The sequence below is a fragment of the Adiantum capillus-veneris genome, chromosome 9 (genome assembly GCF_014529385.1).
Source record: "Adiantum capillus-veneris isolate H3 chromosome 9, ASM1452938v2, whole genome shotgun sequence".
Classification (NCBI taxonomy): domain Eukaryota; kingdom Viridiplantae; phylum Streptophyta; class Polypodiopsida; order Polypodiales; family Pteridaceae; genus Adiantum; species Adiantum capillus-veneris.
In genome coordinates, this window is record NC_140939.1 from 108,953,578 (window position 1) to 108,970,298 (window position 16,721).

General features: G+C 44.2%; 1 protein-coding gene across 6 annotated transcripts in view; it reads right to left on the bottom strand.

The window, feature by feature from the left end:
* Positions 1-16,721, bottom strand: part of LOC147450958 (uncharacterized) — a 119,375-nt gene that overhangs the window by 92,808 nt on the left and 9,846 nt on the right. For 2 of the 6 annotated variants that reach the window (XM_086519926.1, XM_086519929.1), the window contains exons 2-5: positions 4,154-4,273; positions 3,995-4,056; positions 3,335-3,571; positions 3,073-3,243 (exon numbers count right to left, since the gene is read on the bottom strand). In XM_086519926.1, the coding sequence (XP_086376052.1) occupies positions 3,073-3,243; positions 3,335-3,571; positions 3,995-4,056; positions 4,154-4,273 (590 nt within the window). Of the gene's footprint in view, positions 1-3,072; positions 3,244-3,334; positions 3,572-3,994; positions 4,070-4,153; positions 4,323-16,721 lie in introns of those variants that run through there. The other 4 variants (XM_086519930.1, XM_086519927.1, XM_086519928.1 and 1 more) reach the window with 4 other exon arrangements.

Sequence of the window (16,721 nt, forward strand, 5' to 3'; positions counted from 1 at the left end):
TAACATATGGGCGTTTGCCTCTAGACCCTACCATTGCTTTGTCCAACACCATTCCTAGGTTTTTCTTCACCTCCTAGCTGATTTGCAAACCTCCCATGACCTCGATTATTTCCCACATTACCTAGCCTGTTTAGGCTGAGATTCTTCATTAAATCTACCACTTGCTTCATGTCTTGCCTTAGCCCATCATCTTGCATTGCTGTAGTGACCACTGTTGGCATAACCTGAGCAGTAACAGAAACCCCTGGCATGCAACCTTGCAAAGAATCCATAGGCTGAAACTAAAACCTCCTGGGCAAAGACTCTACTCCTAGCTGACTCATTCTTCTTAGCTTCCACTCTTTGTTCCTCGCTACATCTAGTGCATCTTCATATTTCCTAGGCTTCTTTACCTCCACTCTCCAACGTATATTCTCCCAAAGACCAACCAAGAATCTGTCCTTCTTCATCATGTCAGGTGGGGATACCTGTGGTACTAAGGCCTTGCACATCCTCTCCCATGCCATTGAAAACTTACGTATGTACTCGTCTACTGGCTCACCTTCCCTTTGCACCAAACCCTGTACTTCTTGCCACACTTTGTCAAGATCTTCTGTCTTCACAGAGTCCACTTCCAATCCATGCCGTAGATTGTCCCAGCTTAATCTCAGAGGTGGCTCAGCCGCACGCAACTCCTCTTCAAATGATTTGAACTAAACTCGTGCATCACTCTTCAAACAAATCTCGAGAAAACGTAACATCTGCGCCGGATCATGAATCTAGTTGCTAATGCAGGCAACCTCCATCTTTTCCAAAAAGTCTTCCACATCTTCATCACTTCTTCCATGAAATTCCGGATAAGAGAAAGCCATGGCTACCCAAGTTTTGATGCTTTGAGAGTCCCTTCTGACACAGGTGCAAGAGCCCAAAACTTTTTACTGACTCACTCCCCAGAAACTTCAATGGAGCTCAAGTTTTAGAAATGGATGAACACATGTACATCAAATGAGTTTTCATAGTTAATCATCGGAATTACAACAGCCAAGGGGATTCCAGTATCTCTCTTAATCTTCTTGGCCCAAACATAAAGACTATGCGCTGCTGGTAAAAAATCTTCCTATCCACATGAACATTTATCTGGATTCTTTGTGCAAAATGAAAAGGAGTGAACTGAGGTCCATCGTGATTATCCAATAAAAGCCATCCATGTAGCTCTCAAGAAAACACACTTGACTAATTACCCTCTGATTTTGCCAAAATTTCAGTAACATAACAGCATAAATGGCTCAAAAGACCAAAAACAAGCCATCATAACTTGGAAAAATTTTGGCAAAGTTTTCCAAGAATTAGAGCAGTAAAAACCCAAAATACAGACTGTATAAGTATGCATAGCCTGCCAACAATGGCACCTAAGCATCAACTAGGAATCACTAGTACATAGCCTATGACGAGGTCACGAAAAGCGTACTCCAGCCACCTGTATCACCAAAAGGACCTCACACTTGAGAATCCCCCAACTCAATAAAACTTCACCACGACCCTCTTACGAAGGTTTATGCAAATATCATATAGTCAAGTCTCAGAAATAACCATCTTCCAAACCAAGTCTCAGAAATGGCTGGGACTGCCAAATAAAACCAAGTATGGCTCCACAAAGGCGTACAATGGCAGTATCCACAAGTAATGTACAATACAAGACAATGCGCTCAAACCAGCGCCAAATGATGCATACCCACGACAACTGCAAGTGACTCCCACTTGCTAGTATATACCTCTACTCCAGCTACCTGTACCTGTGTGAATCACCTGTAACCGTAACCTGTAACCTGTAATCTGTAATCTGTAATCTCGAAGCTGAAGGTACTCAAAGAAGATCCTCCGTGGGGGCGCCAAAGAATGTGATCGGGATGGAAACACACACACAATGCCTCTATAATCACCCGGTACACACTCTTCGGATAATACACACACTATGGGGCACCACTCAGCTTACACAATCCACCTGGCCAAGACAGGGAACACACTGATGTATTGAGAAGAGAGAGACTATTCATTTGCCCACTCAACACGCACACACAAATCAGCTCAAAGGAGGAAGATTTCTGATACTTAGATACAATTGAGCTTGGGCCGACACTAATGGGGCAAATAGTTCACACCATATGGATGAAATATGTCAGATACAATCACGAATTTGAGCAGAGGCTTCGCTCACAGGAGAAACTTACACAGCCAAAACAGCAGGAAACAATGAGGAATTTGGCAAACACAATCCACCTGGCCAAGACAGGAAACACACCGATGTAGTGAGAAGAGAGAGACTATTCATTTGCCCACTCAACACACACACACACACACAAATCAGCTCAAAGGAGGAAGATTTCTGATGCTTAGATAGAATTGACCTTGGGCCAACACCAATGGGGCAAATAGCTCACACCATATTGATGAAATATATCTGATACAATCACAAATTTGAGCAGAGGCTTTGCTCACAGGAGAAACTTACACAGCCAAAACAGCAGGAAACAATGAGGAATTTAGTAAAATGGACAGTGCCATTGCGTCCGAAACAGCCAAAAACCCGAGTCTACAATATCAAAGTGCTCAAATCCGAGCTCAGATGAGCAGTTTATGGCCAAAACAAGCTCCAAAAACAGCAAAAACTGAGTTGCAGCTGTTCCTCCTCTTCTCTCCACGTTTTTGGTCTTCTCTCAGGTTTTCCAGTGTCCACACTTCACTTATCCCTTGGGCACCTTTGGCCTTTTGATTGACCTCAAACAGACCCCGAACAGGCCAAAAAATGGTCTCGCAGTGCGTTTTTATTACCCTTCTACATCCATCCGCACACTTGGCATTCAACTTTCCCAATAATGCATCTCGCAATCACGTGAAGTGGCCACCAAATATAGTTCTCATGATGAACTTTTTGCATAATTCATCACAAGACTGATGAATTTTCTCCTAATGAATGCTAATAAAACAAAGTTCTTCACACTCTTGTATGACTTAAAATATTGTATTCATGAATGACTTACTTTGCTCAAAATGTTTAGATTTTAAATACTATTCTTGAAGGCCAGAAGGCAATACCTGCTTGGATTCATCATATGTTGCTAACTGAGAAGCTGTTAAAGCTGATGCCCGTGTCATAGAGGGACCAATACCCCTCCAAAGTCCTCTGAGCCCTTCAGTGGCAATCATACTTCTAATTGCTCTTACCATGTTACCATCAGAAACATTGCGAGAAACTTGCATGCGTACCTGTCAAAGTAATGCTCACATCAGTCATGAGCTGAAAACATTGACTTTGAAGGGGGTATGCTAAAAGAAGACAGAGAGGTTACTTAATGACCTTCAAAACCTCCATAGGATTGGTTGCAGCTGTGGCAATAGCACCTGACAGAGCTCCTGCGGTTATTTTGGTGAAAATGTTGGAGGAATCGACCACACAACCCAAAACTCCCTTACAAGGTTCGTACAGTCCAAGTCGTAGGCCCCCATACAGTGCTGACCTTAGAAGTGCTGGTCCAATACCCTTGTACAGAGATCGAGTGCCCTCACTTTGCACCATGTCCAACAATTTTTGAGTCTGCGAAGTAACAAAAATGTTAGAAACAGCACCTAGCTGTACAAACACTCTATGGTGACAAGCTCCCAATCGGATCAAATATTCATTTGCAGAGAAGGTAGAATGTTCAAGATAAACAAGCAGTTTACATCAGTTTCAACCTAGCAGCAATTCTTAGACACAATTATGCAGTTGCATCTTTGGCTGTGAAATTTGCCCTTTGATGAGAGAATTAAGATGCCAGCAACTCAACAAACTTCAGTAATTCCTAGCATGTGTGTGATTTGTTCATGCCTGGCCCAGTCTTTCAAGAGTAGTAGTGTTCAGGAAATGCACAAGCAGAGGAGTGAACTACTTGTTAACTGATATAAAACCATGGTCCCTCTCTTCATCAGCAACCACAAAGATGTTCAACAAATTCAACTCAGTATGAATGTGGAGTACCATCCCGCTCGATGAGGCTCGTAGACCTACATGCTCCAGCTGCAACCTCACTTTTACAACATCTGCATTCAATCACTATGTCAAAGAAAAAATGAGTAAACAGACTTTAGGATAAATCCACCTAAAAGATGAAAACAGACTGTAGGTATCTTAACCAACCTAGTGGGTGAGTTGCAGCTGTTGCAACACATACAGAAGCCCCGCTAGTAGAAAAATGGTGTACGATATCTTTTGTGTTGGTCAGAGAAAATGTTTCAATCACCATTTTCTTGTCAGACCCTGCACGAAGGCAGCCGTAAGGTCCTTTGAATTTGCATCTGCATGCAATCTGTAAGTAAAGTAAAGTTCCAATGCAAGAATATGTGATACAAAGAGGACAGAATTGTGAACTCTGCTATGGGACAGAGAGATAGAGAGAAAAGAAAGGGAGTATATATATATATATATATATATATATATATATATATATATATATATATATCAGCAATGCAAGTGTATATGCTTAAAGATGACAAAGTAGTGAACTCTACTATGAGATACCCCAGCAATATGTACTGCAATATCCACATCATGGCACCTCAAATTTACAACAAATACCTGCTATCAATTTTGAGGATAAACGTGTAACTTTGCAATTTTCAAGATGGCCATCTCAATAAAAATTCAGAAGACTTTGTGAGATACTATGCTTTGACCTACCTCAAAAATCGATACTCCGGGGTATTTGATATCTTCACAGGTTGGAGATGTGGGGAAGAATGAAGAGTTGAATAGTCTCAAATCAAGGACTTGGATGAGGTTCTACAGCATTAGCAGATTGTGGCACATATAGTAGACAAGAAGGTAAGAGGTAAGCTACTTGTTGATAACTATTGGCGCTTATTAAAGATTTAGCAGAGGGTCCAGAGCATTCCTAGGTGATTTCGCAGCTCCATCCCCAAGCCCAAACCAACCATTGGCGGCAATTATGGGTTTAATGGAGGGTCTAAAGCACTACTAGGTGCTCAAGCGGGCAGCCATTCCACTCCTTTGTCACACATGGATTCACATGATGTACATAGATTCATACAATCACCATGAATCATGCCCCCTTTTTTTTACCATGGCTCAACTTTGTGAGCCGTATTATCAATTTCTCCTGAGTTTTATATGATCTTATTTCAATCTGACATTTTCCTATTGGGTGAATTTGGACCAAACCTTCACGTTTGAGAATGAAACATTTCAGGACTGAAGCGTTTCCCAACGACTCTGGGCTGTCACGCTAGAAATTGTTTGCGACTTTTGTGTTGCAAGCATGATACTTGACTGACGGTACATGTGCTGGAGACTTCTATGATGGATTGTGACATATCAACTAGACTTCTACATGAATTAAAGTTTAGATGCCATACGACTTAGTCTATAGATGTGATTCTAAAAATGTTTAAACAGCAGATAGCTGCTAAAAAGCACCATCAAAAGAGGAAGCCAACAGGGTCTGTGTCTAAGCCCGCAAAGCAACCACCAGCAAAATTGAGTCCCAACTTTAATACACAATCTCTCTGAAAAAGAGCACGACATCACATCCCAACTATCTGTCTATAAACCTCAGAGAATGCAGTAATGCATGTTGCCAAATGAGTAGCCGAATTTGTACATCTAGTGGGCAGCCAAACATCCTGCACCATCCAAGACAAAAGGACATCCTCCAACAACGAGTCAGGAATGTGTGATCCTTGTTTAGGCATAGAGGAAATCTGGAATCTCAAATGCAAGGAAAATGGTGCATGGTCAAACAGTATTGTAGCAGGCCAAATTATAACTGTCTTGCCATGAGCTGCTGCCCAGAATCTGATGTAAAAAAATTTTCATCTCTCTGGGCAATGCCCTGACTGTCTCCTGAAACCCATGAAAACTGCAATGACTAAAGAGTGTGAGTCAAGGATGGGACATGTCAAGCATCCGTACCAAAAACTGTGAAAACAAATCTGTCCCATGCATCTCTCTCATAGCATGCAATAGCAGATAAGGCAAGTGGCACAACAGCCCGCCAATCCTCAATAGTCTCTAATTGTTGAAATCTCCCCCAACAATCAAGGAATCCGCAGTAGGCAATACATCCACAATCTGTTACCAAAACGAAGCCCTATCACGAGCTATAGCGGGAGCACACACACACGAAACACCTACGACAGTATCATCAATTTGTTGAGAGACACACATAGCTCTACCGTACACCAAAGTGCCATAATCACGTACACAGTGTCGCCAGTGTAATCCCATAAATACACATACACCACCATTAGAATGATGCTGACCACTTGCAGTCTCCCAAAAAGTATGAGATGTCCTGATTAACAATTTGTCACATCTATGGTAGTTGTCCGTGCATAACTTAATCTCCCGCACAAGGAGTATATCCACATCTCTATCTACATGAGAGTGCAAATCTCGTCTAAGCAAGTTCTGCCTCGGGCCACTGATACTTAGTACTAGAGCAATAAAATCAATTAACATTCCATGTAACAATGTGTAAATGTCACGTGCAACGGAATTGATATGATGACAAGATCCAGACTTTACACTTCCACAAATCTTTACTTCTGTCCTTGCTTGAATGTGTGCTACTCATCATGAATGATGCTTCCTTTTAAAGAGATAATGAGAGAGAGAGAGAGAGAGAGAGAGAGAGAGAGGGGGGGGGGGGGGGGAGAGAGAGACACGAGAATGACACCCGATTCTGGTCCCAACCAACCCTCTCAAGGGCCCCCCACACCGTTGTTGATGTGGTATTTGCTTTTGATTGCGTAAATGGAATGTACAAACAGGAAATACCTCAATGGAGACTCTACGAATGGGGAAATTTAGCCACAAAAACAATTCAAAATGAAGCACCCCTAGGGCTGATTTGATGCACCTTTGGATCCATCTCGATGAGAGGTTGTTGATGGCCACCAAGGGGTAGATCTAGGGCTGATTTGCCCTCCCAATGTGAAAGAAATGAAGGGCTAAAGGCTGGCTGCAAAAAAGCAACCTATCCGTCGCACAAAGCAGGACTGAAAACGCAGATGATGATCAACCCGATGATGGACAGTGATGGGTGTTAGAGTTACACCACCATTGCTTCGCCATTTTGTACGGCTAGTGATTGTCCCGGGTTGGCCACCCATCGCACATCATGTAGACCCATGTCCCAACATAAAGTGGCTGGCCAAATGGTAATCGTGCCTCGCAGTGAAGCAACCCATGTCCCAACATAAAATCGATCCAAGCGCTCAAGCAACCTGCCAGCCTGCCTCTGAAAACCCCAAGTAAAGTTTAAGGACAGGGAGGTGCGGCCAAAGGAAGAAACTTGCCACGCATCCTCCGCCGAAAGTGTAAACAATAATCGATCCCATGCATCACGCTCCTATCTTGCAATAGAAGGTAGAGCAGGGGTTTCAACACATTGCCAATCCCCAAATGTCTCTACATTATTAAAGTCCCCTACCATAATCCAAGAGTCCACAATAGGTAATGCATGCGCAATCTGGTCCCAAAACAAGGCTCTCTCTCTCTCTCTCTCTCTCTCTCTCTCTCTCTCTCTCTCTCTCTCTCTCTCTCTCTCTCTCTCTCTCTCTCTCTCTCTCTCTCTCTCTCTCGTATTCTCCCACTCATTGTACGCTTTCGCATCGTCGACTTTGACATGGTATCAAAGCACACTGCTCTTTGATCACGGAAGAGCGGTGGCGCAGCAAGAGAAGGGAGACACTTGAGACAATTGTGTTTCTAGCTATGGAGCATTGGCATTCTAAAACGCTCTATGTCAGGGCTCAACCGACGGAATTGCTTGTGACCAGCGACAGGCTAAGTTCTTGCATTTAGGGCTTGCATTTTGAGATACACATGGCAGACAATTTTGTTGTTGCCGTCTCACTACAAACTGTTTGAAACGCAATCGCTGGTGGCTTGGCACTCTAGCGATTTGGGAAGCCTCCGATAGCGTTTTAAAACGCTCACTTCAAGGACGCAATGGTGGCACATCTCCTTGTTTGCCGGGCAGCATTTTGAAATGCTGCCTTGGCTATGCAGGAATTTCGGCTAGCTTTTTTGAAGGTGTCTTGAAAGGTCGGGGGTTTGTTCTATTGTGGAGGTCACATACGCTAGCTGTAATGCAAGCTGGAACGAAAATTCAACTTGCAAAGGACTTTTTGGAGCTATTGTGTAATTACTATTCAAGCGCAAGTTTGAAGAGTCTTTTATTCCTAGCGGTTTGAAACGCTTAGCGAGGAGAGGCCTTCAAGGTAGTGGGTTTAGCGGTTTGGAACGCATGGGCTTGAGAAGTCCAAGGAGCATTGTTTTTGGCGGCAAAGGCAAAGGCAAAGGCAAAGGCAGGCCACCATCGGCAAAGGTGAACCATGATGAAATTTCACCCTCTAATGACCAACACCAACGACAAGCTCTGGAAAGTGGTTGCATTAGCACCCAGTTAGCGGCCTATGCACGAGTGAAGTTCTCAAGGAAGCCGTCGATTTGTTTGGCCGGGAATGTGAAGCCAAAGGCAAATGCACGAGTTTGTTAGAGAAAAAAGGCAAAGGCAAGCTTGATGAGGACGACAGGGTGAGTGTTCAGTTAGCTACCTCGTTACCCACAAGGTCCGAGAGCCGTTGTCATAAACGCGATAAGACGCTTTGTTTGGCTTTGGAATACGAAGCCAAAGGCAAAAGCACTCACAAGAGGACAAAGGTCAAAGGCAAGCTAGACAGAGATAACACTGATAAAGATTTGAAGCGGAGATTGGCATGGCACACGTGGTGGCAACCACAATGGCCATAACAATAGATTTCTAGTCAGGTGGCGGTTTTCAGAACTAGCTTCAACCAGGGAGAGGCTTCTGAGCGGCAGAGGGGTAAAAGGTCAAGTCGTTTCAACCTGTGGGTCAGAGTTCAAGGCACATGCATCTAGCAAGGAATGAGTGCGACATACAAAAACACTATGGATGTGCGCGCCAATCCATTGTTGTTGGCCGGATTATGGACAGGATGTGTTTCAAAGTTCATTGTCTAGGAAAGTTTGGCAGTTCAGGAATGGGGATTCTTGCACGTAGTATGGTCTACAGTTTTCGATGAGGCAACCAATACTCAAGATGGCATTCTTCTAAGGTAAAAAGTTGGTGGTAGCATAACTGAGGTGTATCCAGTAGTAGATGTCACTATTGGGGTGTCCATGGTAGCTTCTTTGTCAACATGGTCTTCCTCCACTACAGAGAGGGTGTTAAGTTATAGCATCTCAAGTGAATGGCCCAATGTGATCCCAATATTTTTTTTTTGCTTTAGGTTTTTATTACTTATTTGTCAAAGTCTTGAGTAGGGCAATTTACTAAGGGGCGTACTTGAGGGTCCCCCAAGCTAGTATATAAGCACCACCTTGCCCCCATTGTATATCACTTATTCATTGCCTAGTTGGTTGGTTCAGCAAACTCTCTCTCTCTCTCTCTCTCTCTCTCTCTCTCTCTCTCTCTCTCTCTCTCTCTCTCTCTCTACGCTTCCACATCGTCGCCTTTGACAAGATGAAGATGGATATGTCCTTTGGAATGCCCACGAACCATGGCAAGTCCTCTGTATGATGTCTCACAAAACCACCAAATAACTTTTAAAAGATGGAGGCCCCTCTTGGAGCTACAATTGGATTGCCCTTTGCTGGAAGCTCTAGATGAATCCTCGTCTCAACAACGAAGGTGGGCTCGCGATGCTTGTGAACTCCTGCGGTGGTTGCCTCGGATTGGAACCCTTTGGCTCCGGATTGATGGCACTAATTGCTAAGAAGATGCAGATGGTGTGGACCCGATATGCTGTTGAAGATGTGTACACATCGATGACAATGCAATGTCTCTTCTAGAATGATGGAATTCTCTAAGTAGATGGGAGAGATGGTTGTGCAAACATTGCCAAGACTCCAAAGCTAATAGGCTGATCTTGATGGCTCCTTCCTTTGTCGTCATAGGCAGCTAACAAATCCTGATACTCGCAATCAACATCTTCATGTTTCCAATGCATGTCTTCAATGATGCAATCTATCATGTCGAAGAATTTATGACTGCAAATATCCATGCTAGGATTTCTTTATGTCGAGGTGTAACGAGACGGTACCACGTGCCAATGAAAAAGAATAGACTTTAGACACTTCAAAACACACAAGACATGGAGTGGCGTAGTTCCACCCCCAGAGTGCACTGGCTCCAAACTGTGGCAATCCTTTCGGTATTTCTTTATATTGCTTCAGCACGGTACAACACTGGCGGCTCTGCTCTGCAACTCCCATGGGTAATATGCTAGAGAATGAGCTCTTGTACATATTTAAAGACCCTTGGCCATCCAAAAGCAGTTCACGTGAAAAGCATAGTCTAAAAGCATCTGCTCTCAAAAGCAAGCGCCCTCAAGGCTAGTCCGTACATTGCTGCCACATTAGCAGCACCTTCCGCAAATCGCAGGTTTCCATACAACAGCCACGTCAACATGTCACCGCGAATTGCGAGCATTCGTACAGATGTCTGCCACATCATCCTCCTTCAAGCTATGTCTTCAGTGTGCGCACGCGCACGCCTTTTATTTATAGGCCCCATCGAGAAGGGTACCATAAGTTGTTGAGGGTTACGATTTTAATCCTAACCCATGGGCCACTCGGCGAGGAGCTGTAAGTTGGTGAGGACTTCTTCTTCTGCTTCTGCTAGGGTTTAGGCCCCTCCGTCAGAATCTACAGGTTGACTAGGGTTAGTGCTAGAAAGTCCTAACCCTATGAGTCTTCAATGGCTTGACACATCAGCAGTTTGTGACGTTCCCCCCGCTTGAAAGACGAGTAATTGTCCGCGATTATATCTGCAAAACAACTAAAGTTAGAAAAATAATATCCGAGGGTCATTCCATATCGGAGCTCTTAATATTCTGGCGTAGCAAAATTAGCCATCACACACACACCACGTTGATCTGTAACAAGTGTCTTGATGCATTTAAGTTACATACCCAAGCAAACTCACCCAAGTAGGACTATGATACATCACGATACAACACAGATGCTTACATATACATGTTATAAGACACAAAAACACATAGTCACCGATGAACACTCCCCTCGCAAATAACATTTCAGGTTCGGGCCATGAGCTATTCAACGACTCCCTCATCACTCCTCCCGCAACTAACCTAAAAAGGTCCGGAGCATGATAATGATAAGCATGATGATTTGCATGATCAAGGTGTGTTTATTCACGAGCATGGTGATTTGCACGATAATGATGTGATTGTTCACAAGGATGATGGTTTAGTTGATACTTTGTCTAGTGAAGCTAGCCTCATTGCAGATTCAATCGATCACGAAGAACCGATCTTGGCTCTCGAGCCTAGGTCCAAAGAACCCCCACAGGAAGTATTATGTGTTCGAATGATTAGTCAGCAGCATTGTTCGAGTGTTTTATTCGTGATGCTTTCCTATATTTTAGTCACCGTCCTTATGTGATCCCTTTTCATAGGCATGACATATTGTACGATGAACACGATTCACTCATGAATGAGCACGGATGTATGCGGATTTCTCATGAAAAGATGAAATGTTTGCATTCAAAGAATTCACTTTCCATGTCTCTTCCTTGGCATGACACAGTATCCGAAACAGCACAAGAAGGATTGAGCATCAAGCATCGTTATTTCCTTTGTGTTTTGCTACAATTGATTGATTTAGATCAGAAAGTCAAGATTCGACCCCATTGTTTGCATGTGTTTGATGAACGTTTTGGCACTCCATCTATATGTTCATCTACATTGCATGCACAGTTTTTTCGAAGGAATAGTATTTTTCCCGTCACTTTACATGGAATGGGTATGTTCATGTTTTTGTGTTGGAAGTGGTTTCAGGAATTTTCATCCTCGGAGACTCTTGAAGAAGGTAGACGCATGACTATCGACGAAGTTGAAGCATTGAAGGAGCCACAGATGACTTTGTGTCGCTTTCGACGCGGCCCAAAGAAGCAAGAGTTGCAGATCTTTATGAAGTTCAAGTATCGCACGACCCACACATTAGAGTGGGCCGACAAAGAGTCCTTTCCAGGATTCCAGACGCTGTTGGCGATCTCCCTCGACGCCATACAATTCGGTATCAATACCTCACTTTGAAAAGAAGGGGATGTCACGTGCACATCTAACCCTATGTGTACGTGGACAAGCTACTTCATGACAAGGTTCAATTCAACACAGTCAGCTTAAATTGGAAAGTGATCTGGCACTTTTGTGAGTCTGTTCGCAGACCTTGCATGTCCAGACACTTAGAGTAGATGCATATCCTCTAGTTGCACACAGCATGATCATCAGATTTCCAATAGAACCCATCGGGAGCATTTTTACAGTGCGTAGACCTATTTTCCCTATTTTTGACATTTTTCACTTATTATTTTTAAGTGACTTTTGTTGGGAACTAGATAGGGCAATCTTAGAAAGCAAGTACATAAGGAACCCTAGCACTAGCACTTATGGGCAGAAGAGGCAGCAGGAACTCGGTTCAACAGGTGCTTTCTCAGTAGGACCCCCAGCAAGCCTAGCGTTTTTGCATCAGAAGCAAGGACCTAGCGTTTTCATCACACAGACCAGCCTTGGCGTTTTTGCACAACAGATCAGCGTTTTGCAGATTCATCGCGACAAGATCATCCCTTGCACCAGCATTTTCAGTTTTTAGCAGTCAGATCCCGCAGTAGACCCCCCAAACCTCGCAAATCTCACCTTCCCGCAGTAGATCCTCGCCGCACGGTCAAATCCAGCGTAGTTTGCAAATTCAGCCCGGAAAACGCAGATTTCAGCATCTGCGTTTTTAGTGCGTTGTCGTTGCATCATAATCATTGACATCGTCACCGACATAGAGTCAAAATTCAGCAGATAAAGATTTGCAGATTTCAGCCCTTAGCATTTTCAGATTTCAGCCCGGCTAATCGTCGTCCTCATCGTCGTCGACATCGTCGGCAAGTCCAAGCATTGTAGACATTTGTGCAATCAATAGTAGACCGCTCTCGCCGTAGTGGGGCCTCCGGAGGAGGGTTTAACATTATTCTGGTGTCGTATTCTTCTCTCTCTATCTCTCAATCTCAGCACCTTCATTCACAGTGTTCACCACTTTGTTTGTGTCCATTGCAATCTCTCACTAAAGGAACGGAAGGCTCTCCCTTCCATAAATAAAAGGAACCTTGAGCACACTTCGGAGCACTCATCTTGAGCAAAGTCCAACATTCACTTCCGCTGCACCTAACGGGTGATGGTGGGGGAGGTGGTGGCAACAGTGGTGGCAGAGGCGATTACACCGGCGGACGGTTGTACCATGTTCCTGAAAACTCCCAACAGACTGAATAAACTTTAGATGTTTCAAAACAATTGAACTAATAGAGAGAGAGACTTCACACGAGAAATGAAGTGGCGTAGTTCCACTCCCAGTGCACTAGCTCCAAACTGTGGTGCCCTTTTCGGTATTTCTGTACATTGCTTCAACACGATGCAACACTGGCGGCTCTGCTTTGCATCTCCCATAGATAGTATGCCAGAGAATGAGCTGTTGTACACATTTGAAGGCCCTTGGCCATCCAAAAGCAATTCACATGAAAAGCATAGTCTAAAAGCATCTGCTCTCAAAAGCAAGCGCCCTCAGGCCCCAGGGCTAGTCCGTACACTGTTGCCACGTCAACAGCACCTTCCGCAAATCACGGGTTTCCGTACAACAGCCACATCAACATGTCAACGCGAATTGCGGGCATCCGTACAGATGCTTGCTATATCATGATCCTTCACGATATGTCCTTCAATGTGTGTGTGTGTGTGTAAGTCTGTGTGCACGCGCGTGCGCCTTTTATTTATAGGCCAGATCAGGCGAGGTCCCGTAAGTTGTTGGGGGTTAGGATTTTGATCCTAACCAATGGACCACTCGGCGAGGATCTGTAATTTGGTGAGGACTTCTTCTTCTTCTACTTCTACTAGGGTTATGCCCCATAACCAATCTGCAGGTCAGCAAGGGTTAGGGCTAGGGATTCCTAACCCTCTGGGTTCTAAATGGCTTGACATGCCATCAGTTTGTGACACGAGGTGGTCAAGCACGCACACCAAGTCAACTACCCTCTTGCAAGCGCACTACAGTTGTAACCCCAGTATACAATGTTTGTATTTCCTACACTCAAGGCGCACAGTCCTACGTATAATGGCAGGTCATGGAGTTCCCTGAGTGAGAGAAGTGTCCTTGGGCGATGTCACGTGCACATGGCTCTGTATGCCTTGACATGCTTCATCCACTTCCAAAGCCAATCTATCCCTAAATAGGAGTGTCTAGAATCCTTGCCCTTGATTCCTATCACAAACTGTTGACGTGTCAAGCTACTGAAGAACGGAGCCAACTTGCAGATCCCGGCCAAGTCCCTAAACCCTAGAAGCAGAAGCAGCAGAAGAATTTTTACCAATTTGAAGAGTCTTGCCGAGTGGCCTATGTTTAAAGAAGAGTTCGCACCAACTTATGGGACCCCATCATTGAGGCCCAGGGGACCTAAAGACATCAAAGTAAAGCCAGCACGCACACGCACACATAAAGACCTGATGATGTGGCAGTTGTACGGACGCCCGCACTTTGCGCTGACCTTCTGACATGGCAGTCTGTGTGGAATTCCACATTTCACGCTGACCTGCTGACGTGGCAACCTGTACGGATTTTCATGATTTACGTTGGGCAGTTTTCAGCGCCAGCTTTTGAGGTCAGATGCTTTTGAGTTTGAATGTTTTTCATGTAATCGCTTTTCAAGGCAAAGGGCCATTAAATATGTACAGAGGGCTCATTCTCTGGCACTCTTCTGGGTGAAGGTGCAAAGCGTGAGTACTGGCATTGTACCGATGAGTTCAAGTGATATAAAGAAATACCGAAAGGGGCGCCAAGGTTTGGGGCCAGTGCTCTCTCAGGGTGGAACTCCACCACTCCTGTCGTTTCTCTCTTTCAATTCAGTTGTTATTGAAGTGCTAAAAGTCTATTCAGTATGTTCTTTTCCGTTGCACGTGGTGCCCATCTTATGACAATTCCTCACATTAGAAGCGCAATTCAGCCCTAGATTTACCCCCTTGCTTGCCATCCGCAATCCCACATGAAGACGGATCCAAAGGTTCCTCAAATCAGCCCCGGAGGTGCTTCACCTTGAAGAGCTACCGAGGCGACATTCCCCATTCAAGTCAGTACAATCTGCACTTGAGGTATTGCATGTGTTCCTCGAGTCAAAGAAGCATCCTTGGGCGAAAGGTTATGACACACACTCAAAGACTAGAGAGAAAATCAAAAAATCAAAGATTAGCGGATTAGTGCAAAATCACAAAGCTCTGATATCAATGTGAGGTGTGCAGCGAAATTTGAAATGGTGACAAGATCTAGACTTCAAACTTCCGCAAATCTTTACTTATTTCCTTGCTTGAATGTGTGCTAGTAAACTTGTCTAGGCAAAGTTTCTAGGTGATGCTATCGCACATCTATCAGCCTGGAAATTCGATTGAAAGGAATGACTCGTTGGATTCCTCTAACCTAAAACTGCGTGCACGTCATACCAGATGCCCACCGTAGTGTAACATCATCTGTCAAAACTCATGAACAAATCATTTTTGCAAGAGGGTAACTGGAAAACCTAATCTAATGGACTCGTCCAGACATGAAGTACCTGCAAACAGGCTCACAAAAACGAATGTACTTATCCTCCTAGGATTCTACACACTCCTATCTAGAGATAGGTACAGAATTGTCTTTGGAAGTTGATGAAGCATATCCACGTGGCACATAGAGCCATGTGCACGTGACAGTAAATCAATGTCACAATGTAAAGATGAAATCTAAATCCACAAAGGCATACATCAAACCGTAGTAACAGCTACCAAGACCTGATCTAGAGCAAAAGAGTGAGTAGCAATATACCAAAAATAGTAACAATGTAGAGAGCACCACAACGTGCGAATCACTGCTGACTCTTGACTATACTCGCATAGCGAGAGGGAAACATGAGGTATACTCTAAAAACAAGACATCGTCAAACAATAATTGCTCTTTGAATCTACCCATTGGATTGTTCACATACTCTATGGAAGCTGTTCTGTAGGAAGACATGGAGGAATGCAACTTCCCATATTTGAATGGCCTACAAAGTATGGTGAACGACAAAATACCCAACAAATTCCTCTGTCCAAGTCTTACTGCCATTAAAAGATAAAAAGAAGGGCAGCATGGAACTAGCCAAGAGAGATCGTGCCTTTTCCGCATGACACCGAATGTACAATCGTACCAACAAAGGGCCAGAGATATCTTGATTGTCCACTACACGCGAGAACTGCCGAGCTAGGGGAGGACTAGCCATGAGAGAGCGAGGAACATGGGAAAGGGGCGGGACACACAAGTGGTGGCGACAATGGTGCAGGTGGAATCCTAGGGCATAAACCCTATTCCAAAAAACTTTTGTTCCTTATTCTGAATCCTCAAGAACCAAGGTTCTCGCCTTTGGATCTCACCTTCCAAACTCAGGGCATGGCATCCCTACAACTCCTTTCCAACTCTGTTCCCAGAGTCCTCTTCTATAGAAATCCTAGCAGCAACTGCTTTCCTAGACGCCAAATCCTTCCTTGGGAATCCCAAGTTCTCGATCCCAACTCGAGAGTCTACCACTCTCAGATTCGTGGATCTACTCCCAAACTCGGGTACGAAACCCTTCGGCTGATCTGACTCTAGTTCG